General features: G+C 55.6%; 2 protein-coding genes across 2 annotated transcripts; one reads left to right on the top strand and one right to left on the bottom strand.

Annotated features, from left to right (window-relative positions):
- The first annotated feature begins 5,680 nt into the window (after positions 1 to 5,680).
- Positions 5,681 to 7,496, top strand: NDUFA4L2 (NDUFA4 mitochondrial complex associated like 2). The gene is made up of 4 exons (XM_049783102.1): positions 5,681 to 5,737; positions 5,947 to 6,035; positions 6,796 to 6,856; positions 6,986 to 7,496. Exons 1-4 carry the CDS (start codon positions 5,681 to 5,683, stop codon positions 7,040 to 7,042), a joined length of 264 nt encoding a protein of 87 aa, XP_049639059.1. The 3' UTR covers positions 7,043 to 7,496.
- Positions 7,497 to 7,571: 75 nt separating this feature from the next.
- SHMT2 (serine hydroxymethyltransferase 2) lies at positions 7,572 to 12,518 on the bottom strand. Its single transcript, XM_049783076.1, has 12 exons — positions 12,391 to 12,518; positions 11,265 to 11,462; positions 10,591 to 10,670; positions 10,281 to 10,481; positions 10,008 to 10,089; positions 9,776 to 9,898; positions 9,513 to 9,652; positions 9,062 to 9,227; positions 8,774 to 8,873; positions 8,533 to 8,688; positions 8,345 to 8,452; positions 7,572 to 8,222 (listed from the first exon to the last, which is right to left on the bottom strand). Exons 1-12 carry the CDS (start codon positions 12,421 to 12,423, stop codon positions 8,095 to 8,097), a joined length of 1,515 nt encoding a protein of 504 aa, XP_049639033.1. The 5' UTR covers positions 12,424 to 12,518; the 3' UTR covers positions 7,572 to 8,094.
- Positions 12,519 to 17,216: the final 4,698 nt, after the last annotated feature.

Genomic DNA, 17,216 nt, shown 5'->3' with positions numbered 1-17,216 from the left:
TGGACAGAACAGATCCAAGACTCCCCTCCACCACCACACACAAATCAAACCTTTTGCTCCTATCCTTCCTTCTGCCTTGGGAGCTGTCCACCATAAACACAGGGGGTGGGTTGGAGGAACAGTTAGGACTCCCCTTTATCCCCCTTGCTTTTCCTGCCATCTAGCAAGCAGGTGAAGGACTCCAAACCAAAGACCCTCCCCGAGTCCTCCAGAGGGCCCCCCACAATGCTGAAGCAAAACTAATTTACTGGCTCATTGGGCGGAGATGCTGGCGTGGGGGTGCTAAGAAGCAGAGAGAGACTGTCCTCCCCCCTTACACTTGGGGGGCACCCCCGCCCCGCCTGGCAGAGCCAGCAGCTGTCCCTAATTAGAGCGGCGGTTTAATTGGATTTATCAGCAGTTAATAGGAAATTAAGCAAAGGGCCCGAGAGAGGGAGGGCGAGAGGAGCCGGGAGGCCAGCTGTGCGGAGCTCTGAGGATGGTTGCGGATGCCAGGGTGGGGACAGGAAGTCCAGTCTTGGCCACAGTCGCACCCTCCTGGGCACTTGCCCTCAAATTGAGCCCTCGAGCTGGAAAACAGGGTCCAAGGGAGGGAGCAGGAGTGACAGCAATCCCACAAACCCCTCCCCAAAGTCCCCACACCCAGCTGCAGCAGCCCGGGTGATGGATGAAGCTGCTCACACCGCAAAGGTCATAAGTCTGGGCTAAGGAGCTACCTGCATTGAAAACAGAGGCCGGGTGACCGGGCCACTACTTGCCTCCCCACTGCCTCGGCACTGAAGATTGGGTGGTACCGGGGAGGAAGGGATGCAGAGTGCCTCTTCCATTTCCACTTTGGGATTTTGGGGAATCTCCCAGTGCCACTGCCAATGGCCCCCTATGACTCCCTTCCTTTCCCCATTTGGAAGCAGGAGCAAGGAGAGAAGCAATTGAGGCCCAAAATCTGCTTTGCACCAGTAGGATCTGACCATAGGCCCCAGAAAAGGAAGCTTACTGCCAGCTGTCTAGGTCCACAGCTCCAGATGTGTCCTATCACCGGAACCTCATTATGCAACTGGGCTGACAAGGCTGTTTAGGGGAGGACCCCTAGTGACCTCCGGGCCATATTCACTGCTGCAGAGCACAGGCGGCCAGCAAAGATTGTGTGGGTGCAAAGCTCTGAAGGACAGGGTCCCAGTGTCCAGCGGTGATGGGTGAGCAGTGGCTGTGTCTGTGTGCCCCGCTGAGTGTGGTTGACACCCCTGATGGGGGGGATTTTTAGCACTGGCCAAATGCATCTATATTATCTGGGGTGCCTCCATCTGGGTGCTTCAGGTCTTGGTACCCCTGTGTGTCTGCGTGGCTGTGTGTGAGAAGGCAGGAGCGCCTCTCTGCTCAGTGTGTGTTGCTCTACTGTGTCTCCACCTGCAGGTGTGTGTCTCGGTGACGGGGCGTGGGCGTGGGCCAGGGTGTGAGCTGCTGCAAATGACAGTGACGCACCCATGTGTGTCTGTGTGTGTGTGTGCGCATGCACGCGAACACACAAACATGGGCTCGCCTGGCTCGATCTCCCACCCCACCCCCACCCCACCCCAATCGCCTGTCTCCCCATTTCTATTCCTCTCTCCTCTCGGGCGGGTTGGCTCCGCCGTCCGCATCATCTCCATCCATTATTGAAGAAACAGCCGCGTCCGCTCCAATCACATCAGCACCACCACCCACCCCACACCCCGCTGCTTTCTGCTGCCCCGCGGCCCCCTCTGGGTGCTGGGCAGAGGTGGGGGGGCTCCCTAGGAGCCTAGGAGAAGGCTCCGACTGGCTTGTGCCATGCCTGAGGCTGGGCCGGGCACCGGGCACCGGGATTTTGGGGGTCCCCGGGCAGAGCGCGCTTTGCATAAGCAGATGGCGCGGGCGTCTTTGTCTCCGAAGACGCCCAGGCTGCCTGGCTGATGTAATCAGGATCATCTCCCAGCCTCGGGACCCAGAGCCCCCAACAGCGGCAGAGGGGGGTCAGAAGCCACCCCAGGCTCTGGAGCAGATGCTGGGCATCGGCCGCCCTCCTCGACGCCCCCATCCACTCCCAGCATCTGCAGAGGGATGGAGCTGATGAGGTGATGGGCATGTGCAGGTGACCAGAAGGGGACCCCCGGGCAATGCCCCAGGGGGGTTCTAAGTCTGCGCCCCCCCCTTGGATGGCTGTTAAGCCCCCAAGAAAGAGAAGGGGACTGAAAGTGAGAGTAGGAAGGGAGAGACAGAGATGAAAAGGGTGGCGGAGAGACATTTGTGCAAAGGCACAACGAGGTAGCTGCACAGAGAGAAGGCAAGGACAGATGCAGAAGAGCCAATGCCCAGGAACAAAGCCAGGTAGGGCGAGCTGCAGAGGGAAAGAGACAGACACACCCGAGTGATGAGAGATGGAGACCCTGACAGGCTAACAGAGGCAGCAGGTAGAGAGGGTTGACAGACTGAAAGAACAGAGGGCAAAGGGCAGGGGCCCCAGGAATGGACCAGCCACAGTCTGGGGTGCTTGGCAAGATAGAAGCTTCCTTGCCCTCCTCCTCCTCCTCGCCCCACCACCCCAGCTAGGCCCCACCTCACAGCAGAGGAATGGAGGGAGGGAGGTCGTCTATTTTGCTCTGGGCCAACCCTGGTTCGATCCTCTGCACCGCATATGGTCACCCGACCCTGAGTTAGGAGTAACCCCTGAGCACTTTGGGTGTGACCAAAAAAAACAAACCAAAAAAGGAGGGATTGGGAGAGACAGCACAGCAGTAGGGCGTTTGCCTTGCAAAAGGCCAATCCAGGACAGACAGTGGTTTGAATCCCGACGTCCCATATTGTTCCCCGAGCCTGCCAGGAGCAGTCGACTTCTGATCACAGAGCCAGGAGTAACCCCTGAGCGCAGCCCAGTGTGAACCCCCGCCCCCCGAAAAAAAAAAGAAGAGGCGATGGTGCAGGAGGGCTGGAGGCCTTGGCAGACCTCATTTACTGCTGCTAAAAGCCCCTAGGCGCCTGACCTCGCTGGCCCGACAGGGGGCGCCCGAGGCGCCTCCCCTGGGCGCCCGCAACAGCTCGGCCTCCAGGGGGCGCCCGCGACCAGGGCGCCAAAAGCGAGCATCTCCGCTGAGCCCAGATGTTGACGCCCTGCAAAGGGGCTTGGTTTGAGCCAGGGACCCCCAACCCCAGGCCGCACCCCACATCCCACCCGAGCAGGCTGCCGCGTTCGGAAGTGCTTGCGAGAAAGTGCGTTCCAAATGAGTCCCAACCGGGCCCAGATGCACAGTTCAGAGTTTTGGGGTGACCTGAAATTCACAAGGGTCCCAGGATTGGGGAGGGGGGCGCACAAGGCCAAGCCAGGCATTCCTGTCCTTGTCCTGGCGCCCTAGCTGGGCCAAGCAGAGCCAGGCCTGCAGCTCCCCCAGTTCCAGCACTCCATCCAGGGGGCTGATTTTCAGTCCCAGAAAGAGGGGGGGCCTGCGGGGATCCACCTCCAAGCCTCTCCCCTGCCTGTAGGTGCGGGCTCCGCTCGGCTCCGATTCTGACACCCGTCAGCCCCCTCCCCCGCCCCAGTCACACGTCGCCTCTTGTCTCTGTCTCTTTGTTCTCGCCGTGTCTCTGTCACTTTATCTCATTATCCGCCGGAGGGAGGCGGAGAGCCCCGGACCCCGCAGCCTAATTACAGTCGCACTTGTCAGCGAAGGGGGCAGGGAGGCACCAGAGGAGGGGGCGTGGGCGAGAATGGAGAAAGGGGGCCCTCAGAAGGGCATCTTAAGGACCCCTCCCTTCCTGTATTCCAGGGGTCTGCAGGGGCCTGCGTTGCTCACCCCTGCCTTTCAGGCCCGGGTGCCTCAGTCCCAGAAGTGGGGAACCTTAACACAGAGGTTAACATGGGGGTGAGGAGAGGTGATTTAAGACTGGGGCAGAAGGAGCTGGAGAGATTATATTGCATTGCATTGCATGTGGCCCTCCAGGTGGTTCCATCTCCAGTATCCCATGTAGCACCCTGAACCCACTAGGAGTGATTCCTGAATGCAGAGCCAGGAGTGACCTCTGTGCACTGCTGGGTATGCCCCCCAAAATAAAAGCTCAAGGCAGGGGCCTGAGAATAGCACAGTTGTAGGGTGTTCGTTTGTTTGTTTGTTTGCCTTGCACACTGCTGACCCAAGATGGACCCGGATTCCAACCCCAGCATCCCATATGGTCCCCTGAGTCGGCCAAGAACGAGTGCAGAGCAGGAAATGACCCCTGAGTGACACCCCCCCCCAAAAAAGCTCGAGGCAGGAGCCATAATGCAGTGGGTAGTGCACTTGCCTCGCACACTATCAACCTGGTTCTATCCCAGCATCCCGTATTACCCCACCAGGCCTGATCCCTGAGCTCAGAGGCAAAAGTAAGCCCTGATCACTGTTGACTGTGCCCCCAAAAGGCTCCTGAGTCCCTAGCACCCCAAAGGTAACCAGATGGGATAGAGTCCCCACTTTGACAGAGTCCCACCTTCTACCCGTCCCACGGCAGGGCCAATTGGTCTCAAGGTTTGGGGTTGGGGTTGGAAGGAACTGGCTTCCAATACCAAATACCATTCCAGACCAGCCAGCCACTTGAAGAGAGCTCCCTTGACAGGGGGCTGTGCCAGTTTAATACTGCCCTCTGCACCCCTTCCCTAATCCCCCACCACACTGTGGAGGGAAAGAAACCCAGGTTTCCAGGAGCTAGAGAGAAAGCAGAGGTGATAGGGCATTTGCTTTGCACAGACCAATTTAATTCAATCTTTGGCACCATATATGTCCCCTCAACACCCCTTTGAGTGATCCCGGAGCACTGAGCCAGGAGTGACCTGAGCACAACTGGATGTGGTCCAAGACAAAAAAGCTAAAAGGGCTGAAGAGATAGCATGGAGGTGGGGCGTTTGCCTTGCATGCAGAAGGATGGTGTTTCAAATCCTGGCATTCATATGGTCCCCCAAGCCTGTCAGGAGTGATTTCTTTTTTTTTTTTTTTTTTTTTTTTTTTGTGGTTTTTGGGTCACACCCGGCAGTGCTCAGGGGTTATTCCTGGCTCCAGGCTCAGAAATTGCTCCTGGCAGGCACGGGAGGACCATATATGGGACGCCGGGATTCGAACCGATGACCTCCTGCATGAGAGGCAAACGCCTTACCTCCATGCTATCTCTCCGGCCCCTGTCAGGAGTGATTTCTGAGGGTAGAGCCAGGAGTAACTCCTGAATGCTGCAGGGTGTGATCCAAAAACCAAAAAAAAAAAAAAAAAAAAAAAAAAGCTAAAAGAAAAAATAAAGTTTCTAGTACCTTCGAGTCCCCAAAGGGCTCTGTAGACTCTTACTAGTCCCCGGTCCCTGCTGAGGCACCACACACCCATTTTGCCTAAGGTTCTCTGTCTGGAGTCCCATGGGACCCCTCCTTCCCTCCAGGTAGTCTCTGGTCAAAGTTATGGAGGTCTCACATCCTGTGCCCAGTGGAATGGGGCCCTCTGGGCCAGGGCACAGCCATCTACAGACAGTGGACCTCAGAAACCCCTTCTGCTCCTCAGCAGTTCAACTCCCAGCCTCCAATTGTGGGAGGGAGAAGGCTTTGAGTAAAGGAAGAGGTTGGGCCAGGCTGGGTTGATCTGATCCCTCCCCAGGGGGGGCGGGACCCCAGGAGGAGTGAGGGAGCCGAGCTGCTTTGAGGATCAGAAACTTTGGAGCTATGGCAGGAACCGGTCTGGGGGCCCGCTTATACCGACAGGTCAAGAGACATCCGGGGGTGAGTTTGGTGCCCCCAAGCCAAGTCCCAGCTGCGCCATAGAGCCAGATTCCAGTCCAGGGCCGTCTCCTGATCTCATCCTAGAGGGGCACCGGGGAGCCTGAGTTGGGTGGGATGGGAGCAGGCTTGGCAGAAAAGCTGGTCACAGACAGCTTGGAACTTGGGGGGTGGGAGGCACTGACCCTGATGGTTCCCTCATCTTCCTGCAGCTCATTCCGATGATCGGCTTCATTGGCTTGGGCATGGGCAGTGCCGCGCTCTACTTGCTGCGACTCGCCCTGCGCAGCCCTGATGTCTGGTAAAAGGCCGGTCTTGGGGCACTCTCAGGGGTCCTGGGTGTAGCCAGATGGGACGAGAATACAGGTGACATGGGGCCTGGCTGGGCTCACAAGGCTGCACACCTGTGACTTCCACCAGCTTCTATCTAACCCAGAGCCTCCTCTGGCCTGACCCACCCGACGGCTGCAGTGGGTCGAGACTTGCTGGCTCTGGGCTTTGGAGCCCACACAGCTCCGGGCCTGGTTACCATGGCGACGCTGCTGTGCCAGCCTGCGGCCTTTGGGTACCTCTATCTCTTCGGGAGGAATGTGGAGGGGGGGGGATGCTGCGGGGAGCAGAATGCTGCAAAGTCTGCTCCCCCCAGAGGCAACTGGGTTCTGGGGTAGCATCTTGCACACATCAGAAGCCCCCTAACATTGCTGGATTGTTGGCATTCAAGGCACATCACGGCTGTCCCTGTGGGCTATCTGCCTGGCCCTCTGCTCGGCTCTGCAGGGCTCACCTGGGGTGTAGATTGTCAGTCAGACACCAGGGCTTTTTCCTGGCTCTGTGCTCGGGGATCACTCCTGGTGGGACTTGGGGAAACCATATGGGGACCAAATCAAGTGCCCTACCAAAGTATCTCTCCAGCTCTAGGTCAGTTCTACCAGCATAGCACCGACATACCCCTCCCAGTTCTACAAGCCAGCCCCTCGGGTAGGAGGGGGTACTGGGATGAGAAAGAGACCCTGAGGTCACCTCAGGCTCCAGTCATAGCTCCTTGCCCCCCTTATCCACAGCTGGGACCGAAAGAACAACCCGGAGCCCTGGAATCGCCTAAGTCCCAATGACCAATATAAGGTAGTTTTGGTGGCACTGGTTTTGTACCCACTCTGCTCATCCAATGGACCCACCCTTCCCTCAGAGCCCCCCAAGCAAGGGGCAGAGGCCTGGGGCACCCAATGCAAATCCCTTGTTCCTCCACCTTAGTTCCTTGCTGTTTCCACCGACTATAAGAAGCTGAAGAAGGACCGACCGGATTTCTGAACTGGACCGAGGTGCACGTTCGATGCAAACCCCAGTCAGCCTACTAGCTATCCAGCCCCTGCTTGCACAGTCTGGGGTTCCCACGCAGGGGGGGACTGGCTCCACTTTTATCCTTGTCCCTTGTTCCCAGCAGCGGAAACGCCTCTGACCCTCAGCTTGAGTCCCTGGGGGAGGGAGGGAGGCAATTAGGGCAGCAGCAACCCAGTCCACTCCAAGCCTGCTCCAGCCCCCCTTTACCGGGCGTGGCAAGGCTACGTGTTGCGCGTGGCCTACGTGAGCCAAGAGCAAGCAGAGGCCTGAGTGCCAAGCGACGTGGCGGGTCCCAGGCTAACTCAGGTTGGCGCTGCCCTGGCTCGACTGGGCTAGCAGTGGGCTGTTCCGCCTGCTCTGAGGACCTCACCCAAGAGAGCACAGCGGGATTCCAACCCGGCCCCCCTCCCGCCCAGCACCTGGGCCTCCCCCCTGCCATTGCCTGCCGCCCCCCCCCCCATGCTCCCCTCCATCCCCGGGGATCAAACAGAAGCAGCCGTGGGCAAAATACAATTTCATTTAACAAATTGAATTTGCTGCGCCTGCTAATCACGTCTGGTGTCGGCTCTGATCAGAGACAGGGAGGAGGCTGCAGCCCCGGGGGTCCTGGTGGGGGCTGGAGAGTGGGGGAGACACTGAGGGAGACAAATCACCACCTGGCCCAGGGGACTCCCTCCCCCAGAACCAGAAGCAGGAGGCAGGTTAGCATTTTATTAGATAAAAACAAAAAGGAGGGTGTCTACCCTACCCTTCTGCTGCCCTGGCTCATGAAGGCAACTCCCCCTCCTCAAGAAAGTGGGGAGTCTAACACTGAGATAGTGGGAGCAGGCAGGGCAGGAAGCCCTGGGAAGATCCAAGTCTTGTTACAAAAGGAATCAACTCAACTCTGAGTTGGGGGGGGGCGATTTTTGGGGAGGGGGTGCTCTCCTCCAGCAAATACACTGGTGTCAGGCATCCCCTCTGCTGGTCCAAGGAGGGGGAAGAAGAAATTTCAGTCTGTGCACCCCATTTCCAAGATGCTGTCAATGCTCGTCAAAGCCGGGCATGGGGAAGGCCCTGGCAAACTTTTCCACCCGTTGCCGGAGGTCAGTGATTTGGCGGCTGGTTTCTGGGTCATTGAGCAGGAAGGATTTGAAATCCTGGAGCTTGGCTGGAAAGAGAGGAAGTGGTCAGATTCGGGGTGAGAGGACAGAGGGTCAGTTAGCTCAGTAGGGAAGGGGCCGGTGCCTGTTCCCCTTGCCCACCACCCCTGCCTGGGCCCTGCCCACTCACCAGTCTTGTTCTTCACCTCCAACCCAATGCGGACGCCCTCGTCTATAAATTCTACCACCCTGCGGAAGTCATCTTCCCGAAAGTGTCGAGAGGTCAGAGCCGGGGCCCCTGGCAGAGGCAGAAGAGGGTGAGCGTAGCTCCTCTCATAGGCAGCCTGACACCCCTTCCGCCTGCACCCAAGGGCTCACCAAGCCGTAGGCCCCCTGGGGTGATAGCACTTCGGTCCCCGGGACACGTGTTCTTGTTGGCCGTGATGGAGACAAGCTCCAGCACCCGCTCTGCTCGAGCTCCATCCAGGCCCTTGGGCCGCAGGTCCACTAGCACAAGGTGGTTGTCAGTGCCACCTAGGGTGGGGAGAAATAGTGAGCCGGGCATCATGAGCTCAGGGGCACCATCTCAGGTCATGAAGGCTCCGCCCATCTGGCTCACCCGACACCAGGGAGTAGCCTCGCTCCAGCAGGGCGTCAGCCATGGCTCTAGCATTCTTCAGAACTTGCAGGGAATAGTCCCGGAACATGGGGGTGCAGGCCTGGAGGGAGGGTGTGATGCCTGTGAACCCAAGCCCTATCCCCCGTTCCTCACACATGCCACCCAACTTCGTTTGGGTATTCTCTTCCCTCTACCCTGATTCCCATGTCAGTTAAAAAGAGGTGCAGGATTGATGCCTCCAGGCCCACACCCCACCCCAGCAAACCCTCCCCAGACAAGGCTTCCAACCTGCTTTAGGGCCACAGCGACTGCAGCAATGGCATGGTTGTGGGGACCCCCCTGTAGGGAGGGGAACACAGCGAAGTTGATCCGGTCCTCAAATGTGTATGGGATCTCTCGGCCAGTCTTGGGGTCTACAGTCCGTACCCCCTTCCGGTAGAAGATGAGCCCCGACCTGTGTAGCAGCAGGGGTCAGATGGAAGAAGAAAGCACAAGTAGGACCAGGAAAGGTGAGAAACTGCCTGGCCCAGCCTCTGCGGGCTGAGGGTCCAGGGGAGCAGCCCCTCACCAACCTCCCAAAACCCCGCCAGGGCATGGCCACTGTGCGCAGAAGGCAACCTGCGGCCAACAAGTGGAAAGACTTCCAGGTCTCAGGTGGGAGTGGCAGCTCAGAGCCAGCCCGGCTGTGCTGGGGAGGGGAGTGTGAGGCAGGGGAGGCCCAGCCTTGGGGGAGCCTGACCTGGCCCCTCGGAGGGTCTTGTGGGTTGTGGTGGTGACAACATCCGCATGCTTGAAAGGTGAGGGGATCACCTTGGCAGCCACCAGGCCACTGATGTGGGCCATGTCTGCTAGCAGGTGAGCCTTGACCTCATCACATACCTGGGCAGGTATAGAGAGAGCCTCAGCCTGCGGGGGGTCCTGTGGGCCTGCCCCAGGCTGCCCCCCCCCAAGCCTCCTCACTAGCCCCTGGGGCCGGTCCCAGAACTCTCGCCCCCTACCAACCTCTCTCATGCGGGCGTAGTCAATGAGTCGAGCGTAGGCACTGGTGCCAGCTATGACGAGCTTCGGCCGGAAAAGGCGCGCGGTCAAGGCCAACTGGTCATAGTCAATGAGGCCAGTTTGGGGCTGGGTGAACAAAAAAAGACAGCTAAAGGCCTAAGGGGGCAGCAGGGTAGGGCACTGCCTGCCCAGAAGAGGCTCCTAGACGGGCATGCCCTTCCCTCTCAGCACTCACATTCAGCTTGTAGGGCATAGACTCGAAGAAGATGGAGGTGGCAGACACACGCTTGACGTCGGACATGTAGCCGTGCGTGAGACTGGGAGGGAGGAGGGAGAAGGCTGCAGGGGTGTACTCTGGCCTGACTCCTGCCAAGCACCTGAGGCCTGTCCCTGAAACCTGGCTCCAAGCACACCCCACCCTCCTCACACTAGAACAGGGTTCCTCCCCTCACCCCCTCACAGACCATCAAAAGGCTTGCTCCCAGCCCACCTCTACCATCACACTTACTGTCCCCCATCAGGTAAGTCTAGACCCATGATCCGGTCGTGAGGCTTCAGGAGAGCGGTGTAGGCAGCCAGATTAGCTGGGGACCCAGAGTAGGGCTGGACATTGACTCCCCACTGTGCAGGATCCAGGTCAAAGGCCTCCAGGGCCCGACGCTGGCACAATAGCTCGATTTCATCCACTACTTCTGCTCCCCCATAATACCTGCCACAGGAGGGAAAGCATGTAAGGGCACAGGGAAGGGGCTCCATTATCTATCCCCATCCAGTTAAGCCCAAGCACTGTGAGGCATCCCCGTAGGGCTCACCCTCACCTCTTGCCAGGATAACCTTCCGAATACTTGTTGTTTAGACAGGAGCCCAGGGCCTCCAGAGCAGCTCGGCTGCAGAAGTTCTGAGGGAAGGAGCAATATCAGTGACACTGGACCAACTCTTGGGACCCCAAAGTTTTGCCTTGCTAGAGACCCAGTCCACAGGGAAGACCTCTGTTCACTCGGGTTTCCTGACCAGGGTAGAGGCAGCTAGTGATCCCAGATGCTATGCCAATGTCCCCAGCAAGGCCACCTGCCCACTGAGACAGGAACTTTGGGCATCTTTCTCTTCTTGGAAAGAGGTAGTAAGGACCTAGTTGCTCTCTGAAGCTCTATTCCATGTCCTAATGGTGTCTGAGGGCCCTAAGAACAGAGGAGATAAGGGCAGGAGCTATAGCACAGTAGTAGGGTTTTTGCCTTGCATGTGTCTGATCTGGGACAGACCCTAATTCGATCCCTAGCATCCCATAATGTCCCACCCCAGCCTGCCAGGAGAGATTTCTGAGTACAGAGTCTGAAGCAACTCCTGAGCACCACCAGGTGTGGCCCAACCCCTCACCCCCACCCCCAAATAAGACAGAGATGAGACACCTGCAGGCAGGCCCTGATTCAGAAGGGAGATGTGGTGACAGGACAGAGAAATGACCATTGGTGCCCACCCTGACCCCCACACCTACCTCTGAAGCAATGAGCTCCAGGCCACGACACTGTCTGTCTTTCTCCCTCTGAAGCAGCTCCCACATCTCAGGGTCACTCTCTGACAGGCTCTCCTGGCCTGTCCAGCCCTTCACTGCTTCTCCAGCCTGGGTCCGAGCTGCCTCACTGTGCTGGCACCGCACAGCCATGCCACCCAGCGGCCCACATCTCTTGAGAGGCTAGGGAAGCAATAAGCAGCGTCAAATCAAACATCTAGAGTGTCACCCAACACCCCTGTCATGCTTATCACACTCTCTGGCTCCAAATCTAGCCGTCCAGTCAGCCAGTTCTAGTTCTTTCCACCTTCAAATGCCATACCAGAGCCAAGATTAAGATCAATGTCCAGGGGGTGGTTCTGATTCGGTCCATTCACTTCATCTCAGAATTTCCCTCCTGCCTGACCCATGAACTACTACTCTGTAAAACCACAGGGCAAAGTCTCTCCTCCAAAAAAAAAAAAAAAAAAACACTTTGTCTTTAATTCAGGCTGATCCTACAAACTTTTAGAAAGGTTCTTTCTGCAAGGCTTCCTACAGGACTCTCTATGGGGCTGGGGCATAGTTGAATAGACATGAATTAAGGCAGTGGGGGCTTTAGAGGTGGTTCAGAGTCCTTGAAGAACAAGTAGGGGGGGTGCAGCAAAGGGTATATGCCAAGTCCCACATCCCAGTCCTGTGCAATACCCACCCTCCCCAGCAACACACACATTTCTACCACCATAAAGCCGCAGGACCCTTGATGCAAACAGCAGGAACGGTTGCATCATCTGCCAGCTCTATGCAAGCAAGAAAAGCTCAGCTAGCCAGTACATGCCAGGAAAAGGCTTTTTTTGCGGCGGTAGAGCCATAAGGCATCCGGTAAGGTTCTCACCCCAATGCCACGTCAGGAGGCCTAAGCAAGCCTACTTTTAGGCATGCAACAGGAACCGTTATCCCCTGCGGCCTCCGGGATCTCTGGAAATCCCTAGCTACTCCTCTACTCCCTCAGGATTCCAACCACGTGCGTGGAAAAAGGAGAGAGCGAACCCCAAAGTTTGTGAATGGGAACTAAGGGGAGAGGAGACTTTGTTTGCTCCTGGAAACCTTGTCTCCAGGGCCCCGTTCTTACCCGAGTCGCCCAACGCAGCGAGAAGGCAAGCATCACTGGCAGCTGCAGTCCAGGTCGCACGAGGTCCAGACACCACTTCTGGCCGGGGAAAGCCGGGGGTCGGAAATAGACAGGACGAAGCACGCATGCGCGAGAAGGGCCGCGGGAACGAGGGGCGGGACTGACGCATGCGTACAGCGGCCCTTTTTGGATCGCCTTTTGGGAGTTGTAGTTTTTTTCCCTCCCCTTCTTCCGCTACTCGTCCCTCTCTAATCCAGCTAGCCCCAAGGGCAGAGGATTTGCCTGGAAGAAAAGAGGTACAACCCCCTAATCTCCTCAGTGTTTTGAAATTTTGTGGGTTTTTTTTTTTTAATTTCTGTCTACAACAGTTATTGGATGCAGTTGCATATCTACTATCAATCTACTATTAGGAAATATAAAAAATAATCCTGTACAAGAGGGGCTGGAGCGATTATAGAGGGTCAGAAATTTCTGACCACAGAGCCAGGAGTATCCCCTGAGCGCTTTCGGGTGTGGCCCCCAAACAAAACAAATTCCTGTACAAGAAAGTCCCAAGTGATTGAAAGCACCTGGTTTGGAAGGGTGAGACCCCCTGAGCTGAATGAAGTTCCAGGTTTGGGACTAACTATCCTATCTGGGCCTCAGTTTCTTCATCCACAAAGCAATATAAAAATATGTGAAGGGGCTGGATAGATTGTACACCTGGTAAAGTACTTGCATTGCATATAGCTGACCTGGCTTCAAATCTCTGAAGGAATAATTCTTTAGTACAGAGCCAAAAGAAATCCCTAAACATTAATGCATATGGTTAAAACAATTTTTATTTTGGTTTTTGGGTGACACCTGGCAGTGCTCAGGGGCTACTCCTGGCTCTATGCTTAGAAATCGTCCCCGGCAGGCTCAGGGGACATATGGGACACCGGAATTTGGACAGCCATTCTTCTGCATGCAAGGCAAATGTCTTACCACTGTGCTATCTCTCCAGCCCCCAAAAACAATTTTAAGGCAAAAAAAAATAAAAGTTAAGATCCTTTAAGTGGGGAACAGGGGCAGAGGGAGGACAGCACTGGTGGTGGGAATGCCCCTCATTCATTGTCACTATGTACCATAAATGATGCAGCGAAAGATTTGTAATGCACTTTGGTCACAGTAAAAATTTAAAAAAATATCCTGTAAGTGGGCTGGAGCCATAGTCCAGCAGATAGGGCATTTGCCTTCAATGCAATGACCTAGGCTCTGTCCTTAACATTCCATATGGTCCTCTGAACCTTCCAGGAGTGAGTTCTGAGCACAGAGATGGGAGTAACCCCTGAGCACTACTGGGTGTAGCTCCAAAACCACACACACACACACACACACACACACACACACACACACACATCCCAGATCCTGTAAGTAAACATGCTCTGGAACAAATTGTTTCTGTTTCACAAACTTGCCTCTTCCATGGCAATCTCCTCCTGAGGAGGTATCCAGAAGCTGAGCAAGCTTCCCATTCCTAGCACAGTGCTTATTGAATTTTATTTGCTGCTCACCTCTTACAGAACTGTAGCTCTTTGGAATGGGAAAGTCTCTTCCATTTAACCTGACTTGAGAGGGAGAGACTAACTGGCACCTCCCATACCTGGTCATCAAAATTAACTAGACAATATCTTATAAATATATACACGTCTGAGACTTCTCTGCAGAGGTTCTAATTCATTGACTGTTTTTTTGTTTTGTTTTGGTTTGGTTTTTTGTTTTTTTAGGGAGGCACACCCAGCAGTGCTCAGGGGTTACTCCTGGCTTCTACACTAGAAATCACTCCTGGCAGGCTCAGGGGACCATAGAGGATGCCGGGGATCAAACCTGGGTCCATCCCTGGTAGGCCTCGTGCAAGGCAAATGCCTTACTGCTGTGCTATCTCTCTGGCCCCTAATTCATTGGCTCTTAAAGAGTAGATTTTTAGATGAGCTGGATAGATAATACAGTGGATAAGTCACTATTCTTTAACACAACTGACCCAGGTTCTAGCCTGAGCATCCCATACGATTTCTCTAGTAATTCCTGAGTACAGAGTCAGAGTAACCCTTGATTTTTGCTGGATATGATCCAAAAGAAAAAAAAAATGGATGATTACCCACTTGTGCCAATGAACTGTTAATGAAACCTCTCCTCAGTGATTCACTTTGAGAACCATTGTCTTACATAGCAATATTACATATCTATTCATTCACTAGACATAAAGAGTAATAAGGAGGATATAGAGTTCATTTTCTGTGACAAGCATGGGCACACCCTCGGGGATCTAAAAAGAAATTACTGATCGTTGAAACATCAAGAGGTGAAAAGTGGAGCTGGGACTAACTCAGTACTAGGAAGAATACTCATATATATAGACCCTGGGTTTCTATCCACCCCAGAATATGTATACTGGGGAAAGGCATAAAAAAGGGAACAAAGTGTGAGGCTAGAGTGATAGTACAATGGGCAGAGCATTTGCCTTGCATGAAGTTAGCCTGGGTTGGATCTCCAATACCTTATATGGTGCCTTGAGCCTGCCAGAAATAACTCCTGAGCATACCGGTGTGCCCCTCCCCACAATAAAAAAAGAACAAAATGCAACACTTGCATTTATAGGCAGGTCACCTAGGTCTGCTTCAAATATCCACATGTTGGAAGTGGAAGAGAAGATGACGGTGGAGGAAGCAGAAGGGGAGGACAATGACTCCTGGAAATGTTTCCTGGACATGCGCCAGGACATGACATATATATAGCTACAACTGGCATACGTTACTTTAAAGTTTACCATAGATTATTTGACATTTGTATATATTACCAAATGGTCACCACATGTCTATCCATCACTATTATTAGTTGTAATTTTTGCTTGTTTGTTTCTGGGCCACATCTCGTAATATTAGCTCAGGGATTGATTACTCCTCGTTTTGTACTCAGGAATCACTCCTGGTGGTGCTTGGGGGATCATTTGGGGTGTTGTGCTAAAGACTGAACCAGGATTGGCCATATATAAGGCAAGCACCTAATTTGCTCTGGCCCCAGTTAAAATAATTTTTCTTGCAATGAAGACATATTACGTTATTATTGCTTTACAAGTGAGGAAAGGAAACAGACCAAGCCAATTTGCTGATTCTAATCCCTGCTAGTGGGATCTCTGTCAGGGCCTGTTATCCCTCCTCCTTGAGCCTCAGAAGTTCACAAATCTTCCTAAACTTTGGAGCCTCAGTCAGGTAAGGCTTACTGGGTTCCTGTCCCAGTCTCAGACCCAGAGCCACATCCCGCCTGCCTCCCTCCTCCTCTCACTGGTCCTGTCACTCATTTGTCCGGCTGTCAAAGACCATTGTCCACGAATCACTAGACTATGCACCACCAAGTCAGACTCAGTTTCCTCACTGGAACCCAGCAGGCCAGCAGGCCACTTTGGCTGTCCTTTTTGCACCTTGACCCCAGGCGCTCGCGAAGTGAGAGGTTCTATGCTCCAGCTTGCTGGTACCCCCCCCCCCGCCCTCGCCTCTGTCAGGGGTCCCCAGAGGAGGGGGGCGGCTGAGCTGAAAACCTGCTAATGAAGAAGCAGCCAATTAACGCCCCGGCCAGGGCTGGGGGCGGATAAAATTAGCAGCGGCGGTGGCAGCAGCTGAGAGCTGGAGGCAGCGGCGGACCTGCGGGCGGGTGGGCAGCTGGCTGCAGGGCCCCGGTTGGCAGGAGGCGTCGCGGCCCGGCTCCCCAACTCCCGCTCGTCCCTTCCCCCGCCCCTCGACTCCGGCCTCCCTCCCGCCCTCCGCCGTCTGCAAACTCAGCGCCCACGAAATTAGGGAGGAAAAGGAAGATCGATGACTCCAGATGCCGCCAACACCGGCCTCCTCCCCCGCCTGCCTGCCTGCCTCGGGCCCCGCCAGCTTAGCAGGTTGTCAGCGCTCGCTCGCTGCAGCCCGGCCCACCTCGGACCTGGCCCTGTCGTCCCTGGCGCCCCGGTGCAGCCCTTGGGGAATCGGGAGTGAACCTCCCACCGCGGGAGGGTCCCTGAGGCTTCTGCTGTCAGGGCCACCCACCCCTGTCTCTCCCCGGCCCTGGCATGCCTTCCCAAGGTCGCCCAGCTCTGCCTCAGTTTCCCCAGGAGTCACCCAAGAAAGACCCTAGCCAGGTCTCTACCAGACATCACCACCATCCCCACTGCCCCACAAAATTCTCACACACACACGCCTGCCTGGAGTGTTTCACTTTATTTTGTGCCCTTTCACGTCTGTTTTGGCGTAGAAAAAAAAAATCACGAGAGGAAGCAGCGGGAAAGGAGAAGAGTAAATAGGGCTGGAGACTTCGAAATTGGGGAGGGGGCAGGCAGAGGGGCGAGCCAGTGGACAAGGAGTTGTGCTTCCGCTCCCCTACCTGGAGGTGTGGGAGGTGGACGGGCTGGGCTTAGCAGGCATCAGGGGTTGGGGGAGACGGAGGTACAGCCCTGACAGTTTTTACTGGGGTTAGGGTGGAGGTGATGAGCACCCACAGGGTAGGAAAGTGGGGTGAAGGGATGTCGAAGAGGGTGCCAGCTTGGTTAAAGCTGCGGGCAAAGGGAATGGGAGTGTCCAACCTAACACGGTGGGCAAAGGGGAACCTCCTCAGCGTCCAAGCTCCCCTATTCTGGGTTGTGTCCTTACCCCTCCAGGTTGGGTGTCCTCCCATGCTCATCTTGGGGTCACTTCCTAGAAGGAAATGGAGGGACCCCAGGTGGGGCCTGGGAGGGCTGTTCTCCGCACCCCAAAAATGCAAAGGGTGGAGACAGCGAGGCCAGGCTAGACTAGGCCAGGCCGAGGGAAGGAAGCTACAGGGTCCCC

This window comes from Suncus etruscus, chromosome 11, assembly GCF_024139225.1.
Source record: "Suncus etruscus isolate mSunEtr1 chromosome 11, mSunEtr1.pri.cur, whole genome shotgun sequence".
In the NCBI taxonomy this organism is placed as follows: domain Eukaryota; kingdom Metazoa; phylum Chordata; class Mammalia; order Eulipotyphla; family Soricidae; genus Suncus; species Suncus etruscus.
Note: the sequence above shows the minus strand (reverse complement) of the source record. Positions and strands in the feature narration are given on the sequence as shown.